Here is a 21,955-nt window from a genome sequence, read left to right as displayed (position 1 = left end):
GTTTGTTTTCTTCTTCTTTTTGCATCATACATGCATGTCTTGATCCCAAGTTGTGGGTTATGATGTCACAATTACTTGTTTGTTCTTCCCTGTACAGGATGCAAGTTACTGTTTAAGCATGACCTGGTCAAGCGCTGGGGGAAGAAACACTGTCGCAGCTGCTTTTACTGTAGCGGATCCGCTCAGACTCTAGTGACTGAAGTTGTTAATAACGTAGAGGAGGAGTTCTGTGGGAACTTATGCTTATCACAACACACCTTACTAATGCGTAAGGTAATACTTTATCTCTTTTGGCTTATTCTGAGAAACAATGTCAGAATCAGAATGAGCTTTATTCACCAATTGTGTGAAAACTCACAAGGAATTTGTTGTGGGTTTTTTAGGAGCTCTTGGTACAAACATACATACACATATGACATTGAGAACAGAAAGAACATTTAAATGAAACTGGGGGAGGGGGGGGTGGTATACATCTGGAACAGAAGATTTATGTACAGATTTGTGCATTATTTACTGTGCATGAGGCCGTTTCGTGCTGCAACATTACTTTTAAGACTTTTTGCCGTGGATGTGGCTTTCTAACAGTGAGTATATTTCTGACAGGAAATAAAGTGCTCCATGTGCAGGCAGGCCAAAAAGATGACCGAGACTGTGAAATGGCTGGGTGAGATCAAGCATTTCTGCAGCTTGCAATGCTTGATGTTCTTTTGCAGTCTGCAGGGAACCACTGGGGCAGTCAGACCTGTAAACAAACCTCTGTCCACACAAGGTATGTAGATTTTTGGGTATATTTTATTTGTCTGATTCTTTTTTATGTCTGTATTTAATCTTTCAGTGATTGTTTTTCCTCAGGGACAGGCCCAGCACCGTCTCCAGGCCCTCAAAGTACAGTTAATCGCACATCATTGATAACTAAAGAGGCCACGCCGGTCATTGCCAGTGTTATATCACTCTCAAGTGCGTCCAGTGGACAGCCAGGTGTTTTAGGGAACAGCGTTCTGCAAGGTAACTAACTATTTACCACTTAATCATCTCTGTACCTTGAGGGATGCACAGTGTATTCCATATTTTATGAGACTTTAGTTTATCTGTAATATTTATTTTATTAAATTATGAATGTATATTATTTGTATTTATTCTTTTTAAATTATTATTATTATTAGAAATTGAATTTATTGGATATATCTACCATCAGATTATAATGGATTTTGTGCATGCACATTTCTCGTTTTACATTTGTATTTCTTTTGCCATTGTCTAGGAGGCATTTCATTTAATAACTAAAAATAAACTAACTAGAACCTATAAATGTAATCTTTAGCTATCTGAATATCTATGTTATCATACTATAATACTGATTACTATGATTTTTTTTTTTTTTAATTGTATTTGCATAACATTTTATAGAATTTTATCAGCCATAACATGAAAGTAATTATGATCAGATCTGTCAGAATTTTAATATCAGTGCCTAAACAACATGTTGCTAGTTACATAATTAAGTTTGACATCTATTGTCAACATTTTTTTCTTTATTTTTTTTGCGAACTGGGAAATGAATCGGCTATTTTCTGTGACACATCTCTCACATTTACCTTTTTGTGTCCTCAGGCTCTGTTCCAGCTGCTACAGCAAAAAGTTCAGGAAATGTGAGTTTTTCACAATATCAATAAACGAGCTGAAATTCCTTTTGAAAGGTGTATAAAAATCAACCAATTATCAACTGTTCTCTGTGTTGTTCCCAGGCGGCCAGCACACAGACAGACGGTGAGAAGGCTTCTGCTCCAGCACCTCGAATCCTGAAGAACAAAGCCTTGCTGTGTAAACCATTAAGTCAGAACAAAGGCACATCCTGTAAACCCAATGTCTGCGACATGAACACACAAACAGGTACTAGGAAGCAATGTTGCAGACATGTTTCTTTTGGGCATTGCATATGCTTGACGCTCACATTGTGTCAGCATATGCGTCATCGTGTGTCTCTTGACTTGTCACCATAATGTCCACTATATATAACACTTTAACTTTTGGAATACAGGATAACATTTATATTATCATATTAGGGTTTTGTTTTAAACCAGTTTTTTTTTCTACTGCTTTATTTTGAAAGCATTTCTATTGGTATGCAAAATGGCACTACAATGGTAGGAATGTTCCAATCACTTTGCATTTAATCATAATGTAATTTTCAGAGGACAGGTGGAGAATGAAGGTGGAGCAGCAAGGTGTCCATCAAACATCACAAAGTTGAAAATTAGAGGAGACACTTGTTATAAATGATTTGCATGTTTGTTTGTTTTTGTCCTCTAGATGGACCTTCCGTGATAGTGCTGCCTGTGCCAGTGCCAATCTATGTTCCGGTTCCCATGAACCTCTACACCCAATACACTCCGAAGTCTGTGGGGCTTCCCCTTCCGGTGTGTATCTCTACCGCTTTCTGTCTTCATTATTATTATTCCCTGCTTGTCCTTATCCTCATCTTTGATTATTGAAGCGATTAAAGCTATATTTGCTAATCTGTATTATATTTTGTTATATTTTGTTAATCTGTTAATAAGTGTTACAATGTTTTCATTGTTAATGAAAATCTTAACTAAAATGAAAATAAAAACTAACACAGAACTCTAAACAAAAATGTATCACTCAAAATTTAAAATAAACTAAAATACTAGTATCATGACTAAAATAAGACCAGACTACTGAGAAATTTAACACCATAATACATTTATAAATGATAACTCATTAAAACAAAAACTAAAATCTGAAACTAGAAAACTCAGGGGAAAAAATTAACGTAGTGAAAGCTAATGTAACCAAGTCAAAATGAAAATAAAAACTACATCTACATCTTGAATCAATCAAATAATTTCAAATGATTTTCAGATCATAGATTAGATTCACAGGCATCCCAAAGACTCTCCTAATTACACCATTAGTATGTACTTGTGCCATCATGGGTCTCTGTCTGTTTATGCAGGTTCCGGTGCCCTTGTTCTTCCCCACCACTCTGGACAGTGCTGAGTGCATTGTGAAGACCATTCAGGAAATCAAAGAGAAGATCCCTGATGACCCTCTGGAGGCCGACCTCATCATGATGGCAGAGATGGTGGCTGAGGATGCAGAGAAGGAGAAAAACATCACTGTTACTGGTAAATTAGGGAGGATTGGGAGGTTTTTAAAGGGGTCATATGATGCTTTTTTTTAGCAACGTCATATGACCCCTTTAATATTGTTGAAACTTCTTATATTTTTAGTTAACACACTGATTGAACAAAACTTGTGAGTTTGGTGTTTGGGCACTGTACAGTCTTTATACTTTGGGAGATGTAATAAGATATTGCAGGTGCACACACATGTTTTTGTTTAGTTTACAAGCCTCCTGTTTTGTTATTCAGATCCGACTAGTAACATAATGTATGACCTTGATCTGGAAGCCCTATCCAGCAATCTGAGTTGGGAGGAGGACTCTGTGTCTTCTGCCCAGACATGGGACCAAACCCCAGAGCCTGAGAGACCTCCTCTGTCCAGATCTGCCACAGTGACTCCAGTCTCCACCGCAGCAGAAGAGCCACAGATGGACTTGGAGGCTGATTTCCCAATTGGTAAGAGCTTCTGCTGTGGCTAAGAGGTCTAAACATACCGACACAATACAAGTTTTTTTTAAAATTATCTTCCATTCATATTTCATGCATCTTTATCCTTTCATATTTCAGAGAGCATTGAACTTTTCAGAGAGCAAACACAAAAGGAGACAACGGATTCTGGCAAACGGAAGTCTCGCAAGAGAAAACATGATGGCTTCCCTCAGAAGAAACGGGTAAGAACAGCTAAAGCAGAATTATTCTTGACTTGCCACCATAATGTTCACTATATAACACTAACTTTTGGAATACAGGATATCATTCATATTATCATATTCCGGTTTTGTGATTTAAACCAGTTTATTTTTTCTACTGCTTTTTGAAAGCATTTCCATCGTTATGCAAAATGGCACTACATGGTAGGAATGTTCCTATCACTTTGCATTTAGCCATAATGTCATTTTCAGAGGACAGGTGGAGAATGAAGGTGGAGCAGCAACAGGGGTCCATCAGACATCACAAAGGTGAAAATGAGAGGAGGCACTTGTTATAAATAAGTGTTTTAGAACTGACACTCTACTAAGCGCATCCCCTTACTCAAGCTTTCATTATGGCGCTTGTTCTGTCAAAAGATAAGTGGAAAGGGAAGCAGTTTAAAACTGAGTGAATTATCTCGGATACTATTAATTAATATCTGGATAAATCACAGCCACTGACAAGATTTTGGCATGGTGAGGAAGGTTACATCCAACACAACTTTGGGCAAAAATATACCTGGTGAGGTGGTTGTAAAGCTTCAGAATCAAAGCAAATAATTTTTTTGTTCGTTTGGTTGTTTTTCAAAAAAAAAAAAAAAAAGAGAACGCGAGAGAGAGGAGCCTAATATTTTATATTCGGAATTTTAAAGCTGTTGTAAAGTAGTAGCAGGGGTATAATGGTACACTTATTTCAAAAATAATTTGAATACAGTTTTAATCACTTCACGTGCGGAATTTCAAACTCAGTTTCCCCTCTAGGGACAATATCTTTTGAGTCAATATATTTTGATATTGCTCTCCTATCAGATGCACGTGTTTAGTGAATTTGAGATGCATTTACTTAGCATAACTTCTTACGGTTGCATACTTACCTGTAAATATTACAAAATCACACAAGAATATCCAAGTAAAGGATTATTTTGGCAGCAAGTCTTCAATGAACGAGTGCCAGCGCACACCTACATGTCAAATAGACAGAATGCGAGTGCATTCATTTTGCTTATGTATTTTGTATCCCAAAGTGTAAGCACTTCAAATGTAAGCTCTTCCCCCAATAACAACTGTACTATAAACTGCATGGTGTTGCTTGTTGACATGGTGCGCAATATTGTCAGACTTTTTTAAAGACAGTTTTTTCAGTCATCCACTGTTTAATTCGCTGTACCGAACCATGACATTTAAACGGAGGTACGTACTGAACTGTCATTTTTGTGTACCATAACACCACTGTAAATTAGTACTACTAAGTTTGGGATAATTAGGGTCCTTTTGTCCTTAAATATCTTTGCTGCTCTAAACTCTAAAAGTGGCACTGTAGCCATAAAATTTCAGAGAGCTGAACACATTTTCGCACCGCACTAACAAGCTTTGCATTTTTGCGTCTTCGTTCACTTTTGTTCACACAGCTGCAATAAAAGAGCTATTAAATGTTTGTAGTCATTAATAGTTTTTTAATGCAGTTAACTTGTATTTAAATTTACGTTAAGTCCATAAACTGTGTGTGGTGCTTAAACATTACTTATCGCAGATATATATAGTTCTAACGTAATTTTGTCATTCCTTAAAAAGGAACTGGTTACCTTATTGCGTTCAACACAAAAAATTTAATTAATCGCGATTGACAGCACTATTTCTCCTGCTCCACCACGGCTGTTTCATCCACATATGCATTCGTATCTGTGGAGTTTTCAAGCTCCGGACATCAGGGACCGAATGTGGTGGAGGACTTAAATCCTGAGCTGGCGAAACGGGATGCCATTATTGAAGGGCTAAAGCGGTAGCTGCATCACTGCAAGGAGGTTTATGACGACACCAAGGCTGCTCTATTATATTTGAAAAGCACTCACAAGGGGCTTATTGAGGCCCACAAGGCTGTCCGTTTGCAGCTGAGAGAGGCACAGGTGAAAACACAGACATTGAGGAGCAATCTTGACTCCACACAAACCCCAGCAGTGGTCTGTAATAGCGAGGATGCTGTTGCCCAGACTAGCAATGCAGGCAGTCAGCAAAAAGCTATGTTGCCATCCTGAACTTTAGTTTTATGCTCCCTCAAAGGAGCTGGAGCTCCTATTTGCGCAGAGTCTGAGGCGGCCGGATCGCTATGGTTGCATGCTGTTCCGTGCTGTTTTACCCCAGAAGTAGTATAAGGAGTGGGCGTCCAATACCAACTGGGATGGTGCGAGGGGCAAATTTGAATTGCCTTTGAACCTACGGCACTTTATCATTAAGACCGTTTCTCTGAGGTTCCCTCGCATAACCAACATTGAACTAAAATGTATCAAAGACATTCAATGAATTCTCTGAGGTTCCCTCACATAACCAACAGTGAACTAAAATGTATCAAAGACAGTCAATGAATTCTTGCACTTACCAAGAAACAATGGTGGCCACAAGCTTTTACATTATAAGACAAAACCAGTAGACGACATCTAAATATTTTTATTTAATAGATTAAGTGCTAAATTTGAAAACCTGATTTTGTCTTTCATTAAAAACCCTTTAGAGACTCAATTATTCAAACTGTTACTATTGTGATACATAAGCTCAAACATAGTGTATTGATTTTTAATCTGAAATTGAATGTGGCTGTGACAAATGAGCCTAAAACAAAATAAAGCTGAAGCCAGTTTTATCGATCAATACTGTCATGTGATTGCTTTAAAGTTTAAATTTAAAGTAACATTTAAATTGCTTTTTTTTTTTTCAGACTCTTGATCTTGTCATGATGGTAGTATGTGCAAACCAGACAACTTTATTGTGGTTTATAAGCTGTGGCCTTTATCTTTAATGTTGTTCTGATAATTTGCACTTGATTCTTCTATATGTTGCACTTGTGATAAGTGCAGGGATTTTCCCCATAAGATATTTGCGTTACCGTTTCAGTAATACAGATGAACACTAAATGTACACTACTGTTCAAAAGTATATTTTTTAAGTGTCTCATCCACCAAGGGTTTGTTTGATCAAAAATACAGTAATATTATGAAAATGTCTTTACATTTTAAAATGTTTTGTTTTAATATATTTTTAAAATGTAATTTTATCCTGTGATTGCAAAGCATTTAGCAGCCATTACTCTAGTCTTAAGTTTCATATGATCCATCAGAAATTATTATAATATGCTGATTTGTTGCTCAAGAAGCATTATTATTATGTTGAAAACAGTTGTCCTGATTTATATTTTTGTGGATTGTTTTTTGTTGGCGTATAGGGCCGTAAGAGTGCAACTGTTGTTCCAGTCAAATCAGCATTAGACAACCTCTCAACACTGCAACACGAGTACGCTGTAAATGCTTGGAAGGAATGGGTACGCTGGAGGAATGCCCAACCCAACATGGAGACCCCCAAATTTGGCTGTAGGTCTCTCTTTATCCCTTTATTTCTTCCCAAAAGAAAGTTCCACCATGTAAAATAAACAATTATACATGAAATTATAAAATTAACCTTGTTTCCTCATTGAAACCGATTCGCTCACCAATGGATGCTCTGCAGTAAATGGGTGCCGTCAGAATGAGTCCAAACAGCTGATAAACCACAATAATCCATAAGTGATGCACATGAGTCCAGTCCAAGTGACAAGCTGCATTTTGTAAGCAACAAATCCATCAATTGATCATTTTAAACCATCACTTCTGGCCAAAATACAAGTCCATAATTCATAATAATGCTTCTTCTGTTGAAAAAGTCCATCCCCTGTTTTCCTTCACAAAAATCCACCAACATATTCAAGACTGTTTTGGACTCTTTGCTTGTAAATGGTAATTTGTACATATATTTCTCTCCTGATTCAGATGTTATGAATCAATGATGGATTAATTCCTAATGAGGGATTTGTTACTTGCAAACAAATTGCTTTTGGATTATTGTGATGTTTTTTTATCAGCTGTTGGGCTCTCATTCTCACTGCAGAGAATCCATTGATGAGCAAGTGATATGTAATGATAAATTTTTCCAAATCTGTTCCGATGAAGAAACAAACTCATCTATATCTTGGATGGCCGAGGTCGAGTACATTTTCAGCAAATTTTCATTTTGGGGTAAACTATTCCTTTAATGTGTTTTTCAAGGGATAGATTTTGAGTATATGCATTCACAGGGAATTGAGCATTAGCCTTGTGTATACATCATGCTCTACTAGTTAAACTACAGAATCTTTAACATGCCATTTAAGGGTTAAACACTTCCTCTTCATCCTTAGCACGCAGTATGACACTAAAGGAGGACTTATTGAAGTGTTGCACGGCTGAACTAAGCTATGGCCTCTGCAAGTTCATTTCTGAGGTTCGTCGTCCCAGCGGAGAGAAATACAGCCCTGACACCATCTTTTATCTCTGCTTGGGAATCCAGCAGGTAAATCGAGAAGAAACCACACAACCTGAACACATTCAGTCATGTTATATAGTTTGTTTTATCTCATGTCGTTCATATTTGCAGTACCTGTTTAAGAACAATCGGATGGAGAACATCTTCGCAGACGTCTTCTACACCAAATTCTGTCAGGAACTGACCAACATACTCAGAGGGTGGAAACCAACTATTTTGCCCAGTGGTGAGCAATTAAAAACACAAATGTGTGACTAGCTTGTTTTGCTGCTGCTCCACAAACATGTCTGTTTGTTTGCTCAGGTTACGTTCATTCTCGTGTGGAGGAGGAGTATCTGTGGGACTGTAAACAGCTGGGGGCGTTTTCACCTGGTGTGCTGCTCAACACGCTGCTCTATTTCTTCTCCAAGTACTTCAACTACAAGACAGCGGAGCAGCACCGTCGCCTCTCTTTTGGCCACATTGTACGCTGCTCTCGGAGCAAGGGCAACACAAAAGTGGCCTGTTTGCGTTTCTATCCCCCCAAAGAGGACACAAGCACAGGTCAGTGGTCAGTTATACTGTCTTAGCTTGACTGTGTTTGACTTCTTGTTGTATCACTTGTTTGTTTTGTTTACTTCAGTTGGCGTCCCTGCAAAGAAAAGGAAGGAAGAGGAGGATGACAGTAACACTGTATATGAGATAAAGGAGAATGCAGACAATCCTCTTCGCTGTCCTGTCAGGCTATATGAGTTCTATCTCTCAAAATGGTATGTTTGTTTGAACTTCCAGTGATAACTGTTTTGAACAGCATTTATTTGAAACTAAAATGTGAACTTTATAAACGTTTTACTGTCATTATTGATCAATTTAATGCATTCTTGCTGAATAAATGCATTATTCTAATATAACAAGTTTGTCATAATTGCATTCCGTCCAGCTCACCCAGCGTGAGGCAACGCACAACCGACTTTTACCTGAGCCCCGAGCGCTCATGTGTACCCAACAGTCCCATGTGGTTCTCGACCACCTCTCTGAGCGATGAGGCTCTGGACAGCATGCTCACACGTATCCTTACTGTCAGAGAGCTGCACCTGGAGAGAGACAAATCACCCAATGAGACTGACTCAGACAGTGACTTGGACTTCAGGCCCTGACTTTGAAATGAGACGTACAGCATAAGTGCACACCAAATTTGCAGAGTGAAGAAGGTATCTCGGATTTCTCCTAGATGGTTCTCTGAGTATTTCTACAAAGCTGGCAAAATCTGGATGCCATTAAATGGGCCTTAAGGATATTGATAGTGATTCCAATGGATAGAAAGCAAGTGTTTTGTCTTTGTATTTTCCATGTTTAATTGGATTGTAGTTATGAGGCTGTATAGTGTTTTTTGTGATCAAGTGTATGGAAAAACAATATTTGGCAAAAGCAGCTAATGTAAAAAAAAAAAAATTTAAAAAAAAAAGACATTTCAAAAGGTGCATATGGTTGTATGGATTTTGTTCAGAGGACAATGCGGAGGTTTATGCACTGCCACATTACGCACAAGTAATATTTAATAGGGTTTCTGCACATTCGTTGTATCATAATTAAACACTAATGACATTGACAGCATCTTTGTACAACAGGCATTTAAAACAGTGGCTGGTGTATCTACCCATTAAAATGAATATTGAGGTTTTTTTTCTTTTCTTTTTGCAACCTAACCACTGCAGGATTTAATTCTTGTATGGACAAGGCTGCATTTCTTTGAATAAAAAGACAATGAAACTGTATGTATATGTATGTATGTGTGTATATATATATATATATATATATATATATATACTGCTAAGTCGTATATTAAAAGTTGAGACATCAAATAAACAATCAGTTAAAATTATGCATTTTGCACAAAAATAATTGTGCATGAAGTCTCACTTTAAAATATCTAAAAAATAAATGAATGTAACTAAAATAGTTATAGACATACATTGATATTCTGTTTATATGTATTACAAAACCACAAAAGTAAACAAAAACTTAAATCAGTACTTGGTAAGAGATGAGAAGATTTTTTTTCTGTACAAATCAGACATTTGTAGAGCATAAATGACTAAGGGTTAGAGTATAAAATTAATTATATTTAACTTATTAGCAAATAAAACACACATTTCATGTTAATGTGTTCAACAGTAGTAACTACATGGTTTTTACATAAAGCCAAACTTGGTAAAAAAAAAAATCACATTGTTCACAATAAAATTCACACATACAACTTTACGGAACAGTTCACTCAAAAAATAAATGTTCTCATTTATTTGCCCCCAGGCCATCCAAGAAGTAGGCTATATTACTGACTTTTAGCTGAAGAGAAATTAAAGTGATAGTTCACCCAAAAATTGAAATTACCCCATGATTTACTCTGTATTTGACTTTCATCTTTTAGATGAATACAATCGGAGTTATATAAAAAAATGTACTCGTGTCAGCGCCGATAGCCTCATAGGCAGTTTGAGTCCTGGCTCGTGGAACTTTCCCCGATCCCGTCCCCCCATCTCTTTCTCCCACTTCACCTCCTGTCACCCAACTATCCTATTGTAATAAAGGTAAAAAATGCCAAAAATAAATATTTAAAGGAGTCATATGATGTTGCTAAAAAGAACATTATTTTGTGTATTTGGTGTAATGAAATGTTTATGCGGTTTAAGGTTTAAAAAAAACATTTTCCACATCCTGTATATTATTGTTTCTCCTCTATGCCCCGCCTTTCTGAAACGTGTTGATTTTTACAAAGCTCATCGGTCTGAAAAGCGAGGTGTGCTCTGATTGGCCAGCTATCCAGTGCGTTCTGATTGGCCGAATACCTCAAGCGTGTGACGGAAATGTTACGCCCCTTACCATATTGTGATGCCCTGTCCAGCTGGAGCAACGATTCAAAAACATGAAAACACATTATAAACGAGGCATTTGCTGCATCCAGTGGGGACATAATTACGGATTATAATGACTTATACTGTCTTTTTACGCGTTGCATCGCGCCGCATAAACATAAAACCATGTCTGCATTTGTGATCTGAGAAATGACAAACAAGCCCTACTCTACACTGCTCAAAACTCGCGTTCGAATCATGAGTGGCAAATTCTTTATATATAAAAAACGCTACATACAGACTGTGAGTCAGAACAGCCGGCATTGTCGGCCGGTGGGCTTGCGGCAACCACATGTGATGACCCCGGGCTGAACTCTGCTTCATCCACGGTGAAAGCCGATCCGGCAATGCACAGCGCGAAGTTGATGTATTTCCTCAGCGACCAGCACGGATCAGCTCCAGGCATGACGAAACGGATATCGTCCTCTTTTGGAAAGCCAAACAAAGTAGTTTCGCTTTCACAATGAAACACACAGCGCCTTCACGACATGGCGGCAGCAACATTACTACAGCGAGATGTAACACTCCAAAGAGAAAGGAAAAATTGTAATCGCATCATATGACCCCTTTAATAAAAAATGTTCTGGCTCTTCCAAGCTTCATAATGGCAGTGAATTGGACTTGAGATTTTAAAGCCCAAAAAAGTGCATCCATCCATCATAAAAAAGTACTCCACATGGCTCTGGGGGGTTAATAAAGGCCTTCTGATGTGAAGAGATGCATTTGTGTAAGAAAAATATCCATATTTACAACTTTATAAACCGTAATCTCTAGCTGTCGTACACGTGTTCAGGAAAAGCAGAAGAGATCGCTGTGATGAACTTTCAAAAGGTAAGACATTTATAGAATAAAACTACATTATCAGCACAGCTAATCAAATTACCATGTGCATTAAAACATAGTAGGCTATTCCTCATTATTAGATTTAGGGGATGTTAATAATTCTCTTAAAGCAGTTTCATCCATTGTTCTGTAATTAAGGCTTTTAAATGTGATTTGTGCAGGGTGTGGTGTTAAATATTTGAATTGGATTGATTGCATAGGATGCTGATTGACCTAAGTGAGAATTAAAAGTTTAAAATAGGCGAGCAGTTTCAATTCAGAATCATACTTGACTAAATGTTGAATCTTACTAATTATCAAAAAATGTATTATATACCACTACTGTATTGTAGAAGTAATCACAGTAAACCTGTACTTCTTAGCTACTGTAGAAGCACTGTGTGGTGGAGGAGCAGTGATGCCACAGGACTGATATGTGATGGAGCATCACTTAACCATTTCTATTGCGTTTTTCTCCTTTCAGAACAAGAAGCTCCTGTAGACTACCTGTAATGAGACCTCACAATGAGTATCAGCTCACGGTTTCTTTCCCTGTTCATTGTGTCTTTGTGAAAAAGTGCAAATTCTCAAGTACGATTACATCACATTTTGTTGTTGTAATCTATAGCTATATTTAGATTGCTCCTGCTGACTATATCAAGCCACTTACAAAGACTTCAGATGACGCCAACCCTTGAGAGGATTTCAGATAATGCCAACTCTGAATAAACATACAAAACTGTCAAATTTTCCTTGCATTGTACTCATCATGATCACATCATGTAATCATTGCTTTAATGTGTTCATTGTTTCTGCTGAATACATGATGTTAACTAACTGCATGATTTGTACGGTCTTTAACCAAGGTAACTTTAGCCTAAATAGGCAAGTAATAGTTGACCACATTAATCCACAAATATTAGCTCATTTTATCTTTTAAAAACAGCATTGATAAAACTACATATACATGTTGATGTATTTTATAAATATTGTAAATAAATGCATTTATTGACCACTAATTACCAAAAATTGCAGTCCTGTCATTGTATTCCATTTGCTTGCCATGAACTTCCTAGAACTATCTGAAAGGGATAATTCCCCAAAAAAAGAAAATTACCCCATGATTTACTCGCCCTCAAGCCATGCTAGGTGTATATGAATTTCTTCTTTCACACGAATTCAATCTGAGTTATATTAAAAATGTCCTGGCTCTTCCAAGCTTTATAATGGCAGTGATTGGGGGTTGAGATTCAATAGTCCAGTATAAGTCCAATAAAGTGTGTCCATCCATCATAAAAAACCTCTGGGGGGTTAATAAAGGCCGTCTGAAGTGAATCGGTGTGTTTTTGTAAGAAAATGTCCATATTTAAAACTTTATAAACCATAATCTCTATCTTCCGCTTCAGGAGGCCTTTATTAACCCCCCCCCCAGAGCCATGTGGAGCACTTTTTTATGATGGATGGACACACTTTATTGGACTGAATCTCAACCCCCATTCACTGCCATTCTAAAGCTTGGAAGAGCCAGGACATTTTTTAATATAACTCCTATTAGATTCGTATGGAAAAAAGAAAGTCATATACACCTAGGATGGCTTGAGGGTGAGTAAATCATGGTGTAAATTTAATTTTTGGGTGAACTATCCCTTGAAGTCTACGTGAATCACGTGACGATCAAGCATTTTGAACTTCCGTTGGCGCTCTCTCTCGCTCTCTCTCTCAGTGACTCTGGTTTAAAGCAAAGGAAAACCACGTGAAGAAGTGAATTGTTTTAGCTATACTATACATTTTATTAGTCCTAAAATGGTGTTTTCGTGTGTATATCCGGGATGCTTCAACATAGCTAAACCCTTAAGATTACGTGCGCGGACATCAAAGGGAGATAAACCTTTATCATTTCACACATTCCCTGTCAATAATCCTGAGCGATTGAAGCTTTGGCTGCTGGCTATTTGCTTGGATGTAAATACACCCATGGAAAAAGTCAATAGACGCGTGCTGTGCAGTGAACATTTTAGCTCCGAGGATTACCATGAAGAGAAGGGAAAGTCAAGGCCACAACTGAAATCGTCAGCTGTGCCTCTGCCTGCGGTGTTGTTTCAGCCAAATGAGGTAGGCTATTCAACCATACTGTAATATAATTGTTATATGAAGTTTTTAAGTAATCGCTTATGTAACTATTGTAAAACTGTTTAATTGTTTTTTTAATCTCTAAATGCAATTAAACATTTTAAACTTTATGGTGGATTGTTGTAGTACACAAGGGATCCTCAGTGTTTCCCACAGACTTGCACTCTATTTGTGGTGGCACTTCCCTCATTGGAGGGGAGGGTTGTTTTGTTTTGTATTATAATACTAAAAATAATGCTCCAACGCAAATTTTCCTAATTGCTTTGAACTTTATTTACATAATTAAACGTCCCCCAGGTACAGGTTTTTACTAAATCTAATTTTTTAAAATGTCAACATTTTATTTAAAAAAAAAAACAACATTTCAGCCTTTAAACCATTATTAAAAAAAAGGATGAGTCAAAAGTATAATATTAATTTGAAACATAAACAACTGTTTGTTGTTAAAAATATGGGTCGATTTTGTACATTTTCTATATGAGTGACACGTCTTGGGTATTGTATAGTCTTTGAAACAGCTTACCTCTACACTGAGGCAGGGGACTGCTTACATCGTGTAAATGAGCGAGCGATTGGATCTTCTGTATGCTCAGTTCATGGGTGATCGCTCCTCAAAGGCAGGAGGCTCCTTGCATCGCATAAATAAGTGCGACGTGGACTTTCTCTACTCTGTTCAGAGCTGATCGCGGCTGAGGCGAGGGGCTGCTTGTATCGAGTGAGTGGCTGGAACTTCCTGAGCTCTGCACACGGCTGACCGTTGCTCTGAGGCAAGGGTCTGGGAACCTATGTACTGTAAATGTCTCCTCATAGGCACCACTGTCAGCGAAAGGGCTATTTTCCCATCAACTTCTGGTCCTGGCTTAGGGGGAAGGGGGAGGAGAATGCGGGAACTGAGCCCGTGCTGCTTGCTACTCAATGCTACTGAAGTCCTAAAGGCCTTCACTTACTGGGGTAGACAAACTTGGACAGCACTGCATTTGCGTGGGGGCAGCCTAGATAGAGAGGCAGTGAATATCCATTCTGAAGGAGGCATAGGAGGTTTAGGTGAACGGGGATGCAGGAATTGACACGATGCAGGACCATTACCTGGGCTGCTTTAATGCTTACGCCCGGGGACCCGATGATGCCGCAAAATATTGTAACCGCATTTTTACAATGAGTTTACTGTTCCTTTAAAATTATGCCTTATCGGTTTGCTTTGAATGCACAAAGCAATTCATTTATATTAATAAAGAAAAGTTGCATATGCCTTTGGAACCAAAGCACTTAATTGCCTCTAATGTTTCCAGACAAGCTTCTGGGCACATTTTGGTTTTCACGAAAAGAACATGCATGAATGAGAAAAAAATGTGGGACAAGCTTGATGTTAAAACTAGTTTTTAAGCACAATAAGCCACAAAAAAGATAATTGTGTTAGGGCTGGCGGTATATCGAGTTTGTACGATATATCGATATTTTCTTTATAAGTGATTCGATATGAGCCGAGGCAATACCGTTTATATCGGTATTCAGTAGTTACCGGTATATACGAGCGCATCTGAAAATATTGCGGAGGACACAGACTGAACTGCTGCGGTGAAAGTGCATGATCCAATTTGTTCTAAACATGTGACAAGATTCATATTAAGGCCTTTAAAAACTGGTAAGATATAATTTATAGTTTCGTTTTGCATATTAGTTTAAGCGGCTCGCCCCGTGTGATGCTCTGACAGAAAGGCTGCTTGTGCCGCTTACAGAGACACTAGGCTACTCGCGCTGTTTAATGTGTTTGAGATGTGCTGTCTTCCTGAATGCATAACTTACATTTCACAGGTATATTCTCCATCTGTAAATGTTAGAAAGCCATGGAAATATTTCCATTTTTCTGTCAGAAGTGCATGAAACTGCTGCTTTGGGATTCTCTGCTAAACTTCTCCGCTAGACTTCAGTGAACGAGAGCCGCCGCGCGCATGCGCACCAAACAGACAGAGCTCAATTAAATAGGAGCGCAATAATTCTGACTAAAATATACATTTCGCTGAAATATTTGTAGTTAGACAATAAATGTTACCATTAGAATTGTATACCTACAAGTAAGACTTTTTATGATAGCACTGACTGTAAAGTGACTGCAAAGTGACTGCCAATATTGGGCGGTAAGTGAAATATATATATTAAATACAGATTTTTTAAATACAAAAACAAAAATACCGAGATATATATACACCGTATATCGCAAATCGGCCCAAAAATACAGAGATATGAATTTTTGCCCATATCGCCCAGCCCTAAATTGTGTTACCCGAAGCATGCACAGAAAGCCTCCCCTCTCAGACAGCATGCAACACTGAATTACTTCAAAATATATGTCTTGGCGAGTATTACGTAAACATAGACGGGTATGTCTTAAGTGAACGTAAACAGTTGTGGAAAAATCTGATGTGTAACATTAGATTTGTGATTTAGAACTTAATATAATACACTTTAATCAATGAAAGAAAAGAGGGAATCACTCACTGCTCTTGAATGACTAACTTTTGTAGCTTTAATAATAAATGTATTTGTAATTAATACAAAGACTATGCAATGAGTATGCTTACATTTGATCTTTCAATTTCTGTATTATTTCTTACTTGAATGTTTCTGTAAAATAGAAAAAAATTGAAAATTTTCATTTATTGATAATACAAGAGGACAATAGTAAACACTCAATTTTTCAGTTAAAGTCAGTTCATCATTGATTCAGTGATGTCATCATCCAGCTCAGTTTAGTTCAAATGGTGTCTGTGCAATCAAGTCAACAATATTGCCAGAAATTAAGAAATCGTGTCCCCAATTAAGCAAGCCAAAGGCAACAGTGACGAGGACCCAAAACGCCATCGGTGACAGAAATGGAATCGGGGAGCCAGTTCTCTTCTAGCCAGACGAAACCAGCTTAGTGTGGTTTAATTCTAGGCTGCAACACACGTCAGATTGAGCAGAGGACTCGTCTGGTTCCCTTGGTCTTGTTCCAATGGCCATCTAGTTGTCAAGGTCTTCGCAGTGGATCTGTCTCTGGGGCTCATCTTTGACATGGTGTCTGCTGACATTGAGGGCTGTAGAGGTTGTCTCCAGGTGCTGATCCACCATCTGGTCTGGATAGAGACTGGATCTGGGTAACTGCAGTGACCATATAATCTGGATACGGACTGGATCTGGTAACGCTTTTCCAATGGGGCTGGTGCCAGAGCTCACATTTCCACTGACAGGGACCAGAACCCTCTACGTCACCAACCTTTGACCGGATTCGCTTGTTATCTTTTAAATATAGGCTTGTTCGAGATGCATCGGCATCAAAGTACAGCGAGAGCAATTCAAAAGCATAAAGAGTCGTCTGCTCTCTAGTTGCTCTTGCAGTACTTTGATTTCATATGCCGATCTGCCTGCGCAGCGCCGATGCATCTCGAACAAGCCTAATGGCTCCTTTCAAACTGCGGTCTGTAGTGGAAGCTCCGCCTACTGACATCATAGGTTCCCATGTTGACCAGCAAGGTTTCGGGGCTGGTTCGGAACCAGGATTTTTTTGAGTGTAAAAGTGCGGCCCGGTTCCCAATTGACCTATCGTAAGCTCCGCCCCCCTTAGTTACGGTTGCTTACTCGGACAAACAAACGGAGTTGCTTATTGTCTTACAATGATGGCTGTCAGATTGAAAACCTTGTCCCAAGATGCTTTTGATACATTTTGGACACAGAAGGACCACCATTCAAGTGGGACTTAAATATAACATGGAGGGATATATAAAATATTTTAAAATAAATATGGTGGATAACAAGATTAATTTGGAAGCAAGGGTTTACAGATCACAATGCAAGTGGGAGAAGCCTAATTACGGTTGTCACGATCGCAGATGACAACATCCAGGATTCATGTACCGCAGGGTAAGATTAAATTAATTTACATTTAACCAGTTTATTATGGAGAGGCACTGAAATGTAGACCTTCGTTTGTGTTTTTTACCTACACTACATGACGTGAGAACAGTTCGCTATTTAGGTTTGTACGTTAGCATGGACTCACTAACTTTAACGTTAGCTAGTTTTAGCCAGAGATACCTTGCAGCACAAGATGACATTAACGTTGTGCTTGAGCAGATGAAAATTGTAACTTAATCATGAGAGTATGACAACCAGAAAATGAAAGTTTTTCATTGGGGTTGAATGCTTAGGGACATTTCGCTCTGTTTTGTTTGGGTTTAGGAAATGGAATAAAATAAATTCCATTTCCCATCCTCTCAGGATACCTGGAATCAGTGTTACAAGTACCCCAGGCACATCGTCCTTCCATTTTTGTAGCATAAACACCATCAAACCGATGAAAGCTTAGGATCTTCCAGTGTTTCTCTATGGCACTGAAACCTAAAGATGTCTGAGTTCCAGTCCCCGTGCAACTGATACTCAACTGCCATTGGCTCATTTGCATTCGAGGGGAGGGGCTTACGGATAGGTCAATTGGGCTCCAGCACCAGCTCCGGTGGAAAAGCGGTATGGGTGGCTAAGGTGACCCCAGAATAAAAATTAAACGGATTAATATTAGCATAAATGCCATTCTTCTTACGTTGTAACAAGTACATCGGGTGTTATGGGAAGTGTTCCCGGTTCCGGTTGACCTAATTAATCCAGCCTTACAATCCATTAACGGATCTGAATTATAGAAAAGTGATCGTGTGTTTTGTGTATGCCAGGTTAAAGAGATGGGTCTTTAATCTAGATTTAAACTGACCGAGTGTGTCTGCCTCCCGAACAACACTTTGTTCCAGAGTTTTAGCACTAAATAGGAAAAGGATCTGCCACTCGCAGTTGATTTTGATATTCTAAGTATTATCAATTGGACAGAGTTTTGAGATCGCAGTGGACGTGAAGGACGATGGTGCGATATGAGCTCGCTCAAGTACTGAGGAGCTAAACCATTCAGGACTTTATAAGTAATTAGCAAGATTTTAAAATGTAGGCCTGTACGATGTTCAATAGGTTGCCAGTGCAGAGTTGACAGAACCAGGCTAATATGGTCATACTTCCTGGTTCTAGTAAGAACTCTAGCTACTGCATTTTGAACCAGCTGGAGTTTAAGCAGCCCCCAGAGCAACCACCCAATAAAGCATTACAATAATCTAACCTTGAGGTCATGAACGCATAAATTAAAGGGATAGTTCACCCAAAAATTAAAATGACCCCATAATTCACTCACCCTCAAGCCATCCTAGGTAATCAGAGTTATATTAAAAAATGTATCACTGCCATTTTAAAGCTTGGAAGAGCCAAGACATTTTTTAATATAACATGGATTCATCTGAAAAAAGAAAGTAATATACACCTAGGATGGCTTGAGGGTGAGTAAATCATGGGGTAATTTTCTCTTTTGGGTGAACTATCCCTTTAACGTTTCTGCATTTGACATTTAGAGTATACGTACATCATAATTTAGATATATTTTTAAGATGGAAAAATTAAGTTTTACAAATGCTAGAAATGTGGCTTTCAAAGGAAAGATTTCTATCCAATAGCACACCTAAGTTTCTAACTGATGATGAAGAATTCACAGAGCAGACAGTGTTCTAGATTATTATATGCATAGGATTTAGGTCCGATAATTAACACCTCTGTTTTTTTCCCCCAGAATTTAGCAGTAGGAAATTACTAGTCATCCAGTTTTTTATATAAACTATGCATTCCATTAGTTTTGCGAATTGGTAAGTTTCGTCGGGCCATGAAGGATTTCGTCAGGGCGTAGGATTGTTTGCTTGTTTATTTTTGTTATTATTTGTGCGTTTGATACTAGTTTAATTTCTATCAGATTTTTTTTTTTTTTTTGTGATTACTCTTTTCTTAAAGGCACAATATGTAAGATTTTTTTATTAAAATATCCAAAAACCACTAGAACAGTGTTATATATTTTGCTGACTTGTGTACTTACATTATCCCAAATGTTTCGAAGAATGTTTCAATCCAGAGAAATAAGCAATTTTAACTAGTGTAACGGACCGTGTCCATAGTGTCATTGTGTCGCCTGCCAATGACGTCAAAACCCCGGAAGTAGTCAACTGTGGCAGAATAAAAGCTCCGCTGCTTTCGAGCCGTGTGCCGCGCTCGTTCAGCGACCTCGTTTCGCTTCGACGGCTTTCAGCCTCACCCTGCTTCATACTACTACGTTAATAAATTATTAGCTCATCCATAAACATGATTTCTGCCCGAGTCCCGATGGATTGCGTCGGCTGTGGGGATGAAGACGACAACTCCCATGATTCCACACTTAGTCACGGCGTCATCAAACTACGCCTTTGCCTCTTTGTTTATTTTGAATACGCTCCCTCCAGCGGCGAAAATTACATATTGTGCCTTTAAATGGAGTTAACGGATCAATCTTAACTGTGTTAAATAATGTGTTTTGTGTTACCCCCTGTGTGTGTGTAATGGACTAGTCCTTGTTGTAGCCTATATAAATTTCTCTCGTGTTTCATTTGGGGTTTTATTTATGCTTGTTAGGTTATGATTTCTTTGTTAGGTTTAGTTGACACTTTTTGTTTGGCCCAGGTTTGGATTTATTTAGATTCAGATTTGGAGTTTTCTCAATTTAATTTGTAAGTTGGTTCCTGTGTTCTTTGCCTTTGATTGCTTGGTTCCTCAGAGGCTGCATGGTTATAATTTTATCTTTAATAGTATTGATCTTGGAAGTAAAGAAGTTCATAAGGTCATTACTGCTGTGCTGTTGAGAAATGTCAAATACAGCTTTGATGATGAACACAAAAAAGTACTGTAGCACTTTACAAAGGTTTCACTCGTTAATTTTAGCCTATTGCATTAGCGGTCAAGAATAGCTACCATGATTAACAATATTTTACATTGTTTATTTATTTTGGTTAAGGTTAATAAATTATTTCACTATTATTAAAGTAAATTCGTGATTTTAAAAATGTTATGTGTAGAGTAAGATTTGTGAAAACATAAATGAACTTACCAGCCTGATAGAAAGATCCACAAGCAGAAAGACATATTTGTGAAGGCGTGAATCAATGTGCACTGAACGTTTTGTAAAGTTGTAGATTTACCTTCACTAACTTACCTTTTATTTAATGTTAGTTCATAATGCATTTAACCAACATTAACACACAGCATTTAATGCTACACGTTTTTAATATGAAGATATCCGTGTAAAATATGTCCGACTGTGCATATGTGTAGTTCATGCAGTGATATTTGTGTATATTTTATATGGTAGACCTATAGGTTTGGATGTTTTGTTTGAGGCTTTTATTACTGCAAAATTAAAGGCTGATAACTTATGCTTTGTGATTATGATGATTGAGTGGATGTAGGCTGTAGTTCTGGTGGATGATGGTCCCCTCAAGAGGTAAAGCCCAGAGACCCCTTACAGTCTTAATGCTGCCCTGTACACACTGATCTAGAGGTCTGCGCGGGACTATTTTTTTATTTCCGCTCCCGCAATGTTATATTGCGCACTCACCCGCTCCCGCTATATATTCACTTTGTTCACCCGCTGTCCGCTTAGAATAATTTTCTTCCCGACCCGACCGTTCCCGCTAAATTTAGATCTCGTTTCCAGAATCTCACATTTAAATTTCCGCTACTGAAAGAACGAGAGCTAGGCTAACAAATAAAAGTGTAGTCTGCACAAAATTGTGTTATTTTATTCGTCTTGTCAAGTCTTGAATTTATTGACTTTGACTTGAATTTATATGAATTATCTTAAGACACGAAATTCGATTAATATTTTATGCAACACGGTAGAAAAAACTACGGAAGTTCTAAGCGGCCATGCAATATTTTTTTTTTCCTTCTTGTTTTCTCGTTATAACGACTTAATTTTCTCGTGATCTCGACATAACGGGAGTTGTTTTCTCGTTATAACGACTTAATTTTCTCGTGATCTTGACATAACGGGAGTTGTTTTCTCGTTATAACGACTTAATTTTCTCGT

General features: G+C 38.0%; 2 protein-coding genes across 2 annotated transcripts in view; both read left to right on the top strand.

Moving 5' to 3' along the window:
* LOC107706586 (zinc finger MYM-type protein 4-like) overlaps positions 1–9,579 on the top strand; it is a 28,898-nt gene extending 19,319 nt beyond the window's left edge. The window contains exons 12-26 of the mRNA XM_016510340.1: positions 98–273; positions 604–769; positions 853–1,005; positions 1,612–1,649; positions 1,746–1,890; positions 2,311–2,417; positions 2,978–3,149; positions 3,396–3,602; positions 3,714–3,817; positions 7,050–7,194; positions 8,037–8,188; positions 8,273–8,387; positions 8,465–8,704; positions 8,784–8,910; positions 9,081–9,579. Of these exons, the coding sequence (XP_016365826.1) occupies positions 98–273; positions 604–769; positions 853–1,005; positions 1,612–1,649; positions 1,746–1,890; positions 2,311–2,417; positions 2,978–3,149; positions 3,396–3,602; positions 3,714–3,817; positions 7,050–7,194; positions 8,037–8,188; positions 8,273–8,387; positions 8,465–8,704; positions 8,784–8,910; positions 9,081–9,297 (2,264 nt within the window). The 3' untranslated portion in view covers positions 9,298–9,579. The remainder of the gene's footprint in view (positions 1–97; positions 274–603; positions 770–852; positions 1,006–1,611; positions 1,650–1,745; positions 1,891–2,310; positions 2,418–2,977; positions 3,150–3,395; positions 3,603–3,713; positions 3,818–7,049; positions 7,195–8,036; positions 8,189–8,272; positions 8,388–8,464; positions 8,705–8,783; positions 8,911–9,080) is intronic.
* Positions 9,580–13,708: 4,129 nt separating this feature from the next.
* The window catches only part of LOC107706592 (zinc finger MYM-type protein 4-like), a 42,871-nt gene continuing 34,624 nt past the window's right edge, over positions 13,709–21,955 (top strand). Inside the window, exon 1 of the mRNA XM_016510346.1 lies at positions 13,709–13,986. Within this exon, the coding sequence (XP_016365832.1) occupies positions 13,849–13,986 (138 nt within the window). The 5' untranslated portion in view covers positions 13,709–13,848. The remainder of the gene's footprint in view (positions 13,987–21,955) is intronic.

Source organism: Sinocyclocheilus rhinocerous, unplaced genomic scaffold (genome assembly GCF_001515625.1).
Source record: "Sinocyclocheilus rhinocerous isolate Xijiao unplaced genomic scaffold, SAMN03320098_v1.1 scaffold1497, whole genome shotgun sequence".
NCBI lineage: Eukaryota > Metazoa > Chordata > Actinopteri > Cypriniformes > Cyprinidae > Sinocyclocheilus > Sinocyclocheilus rhinocerous.
This window is presented reverse-complemented; position numbering and strand designations above follow the sequence as displayed.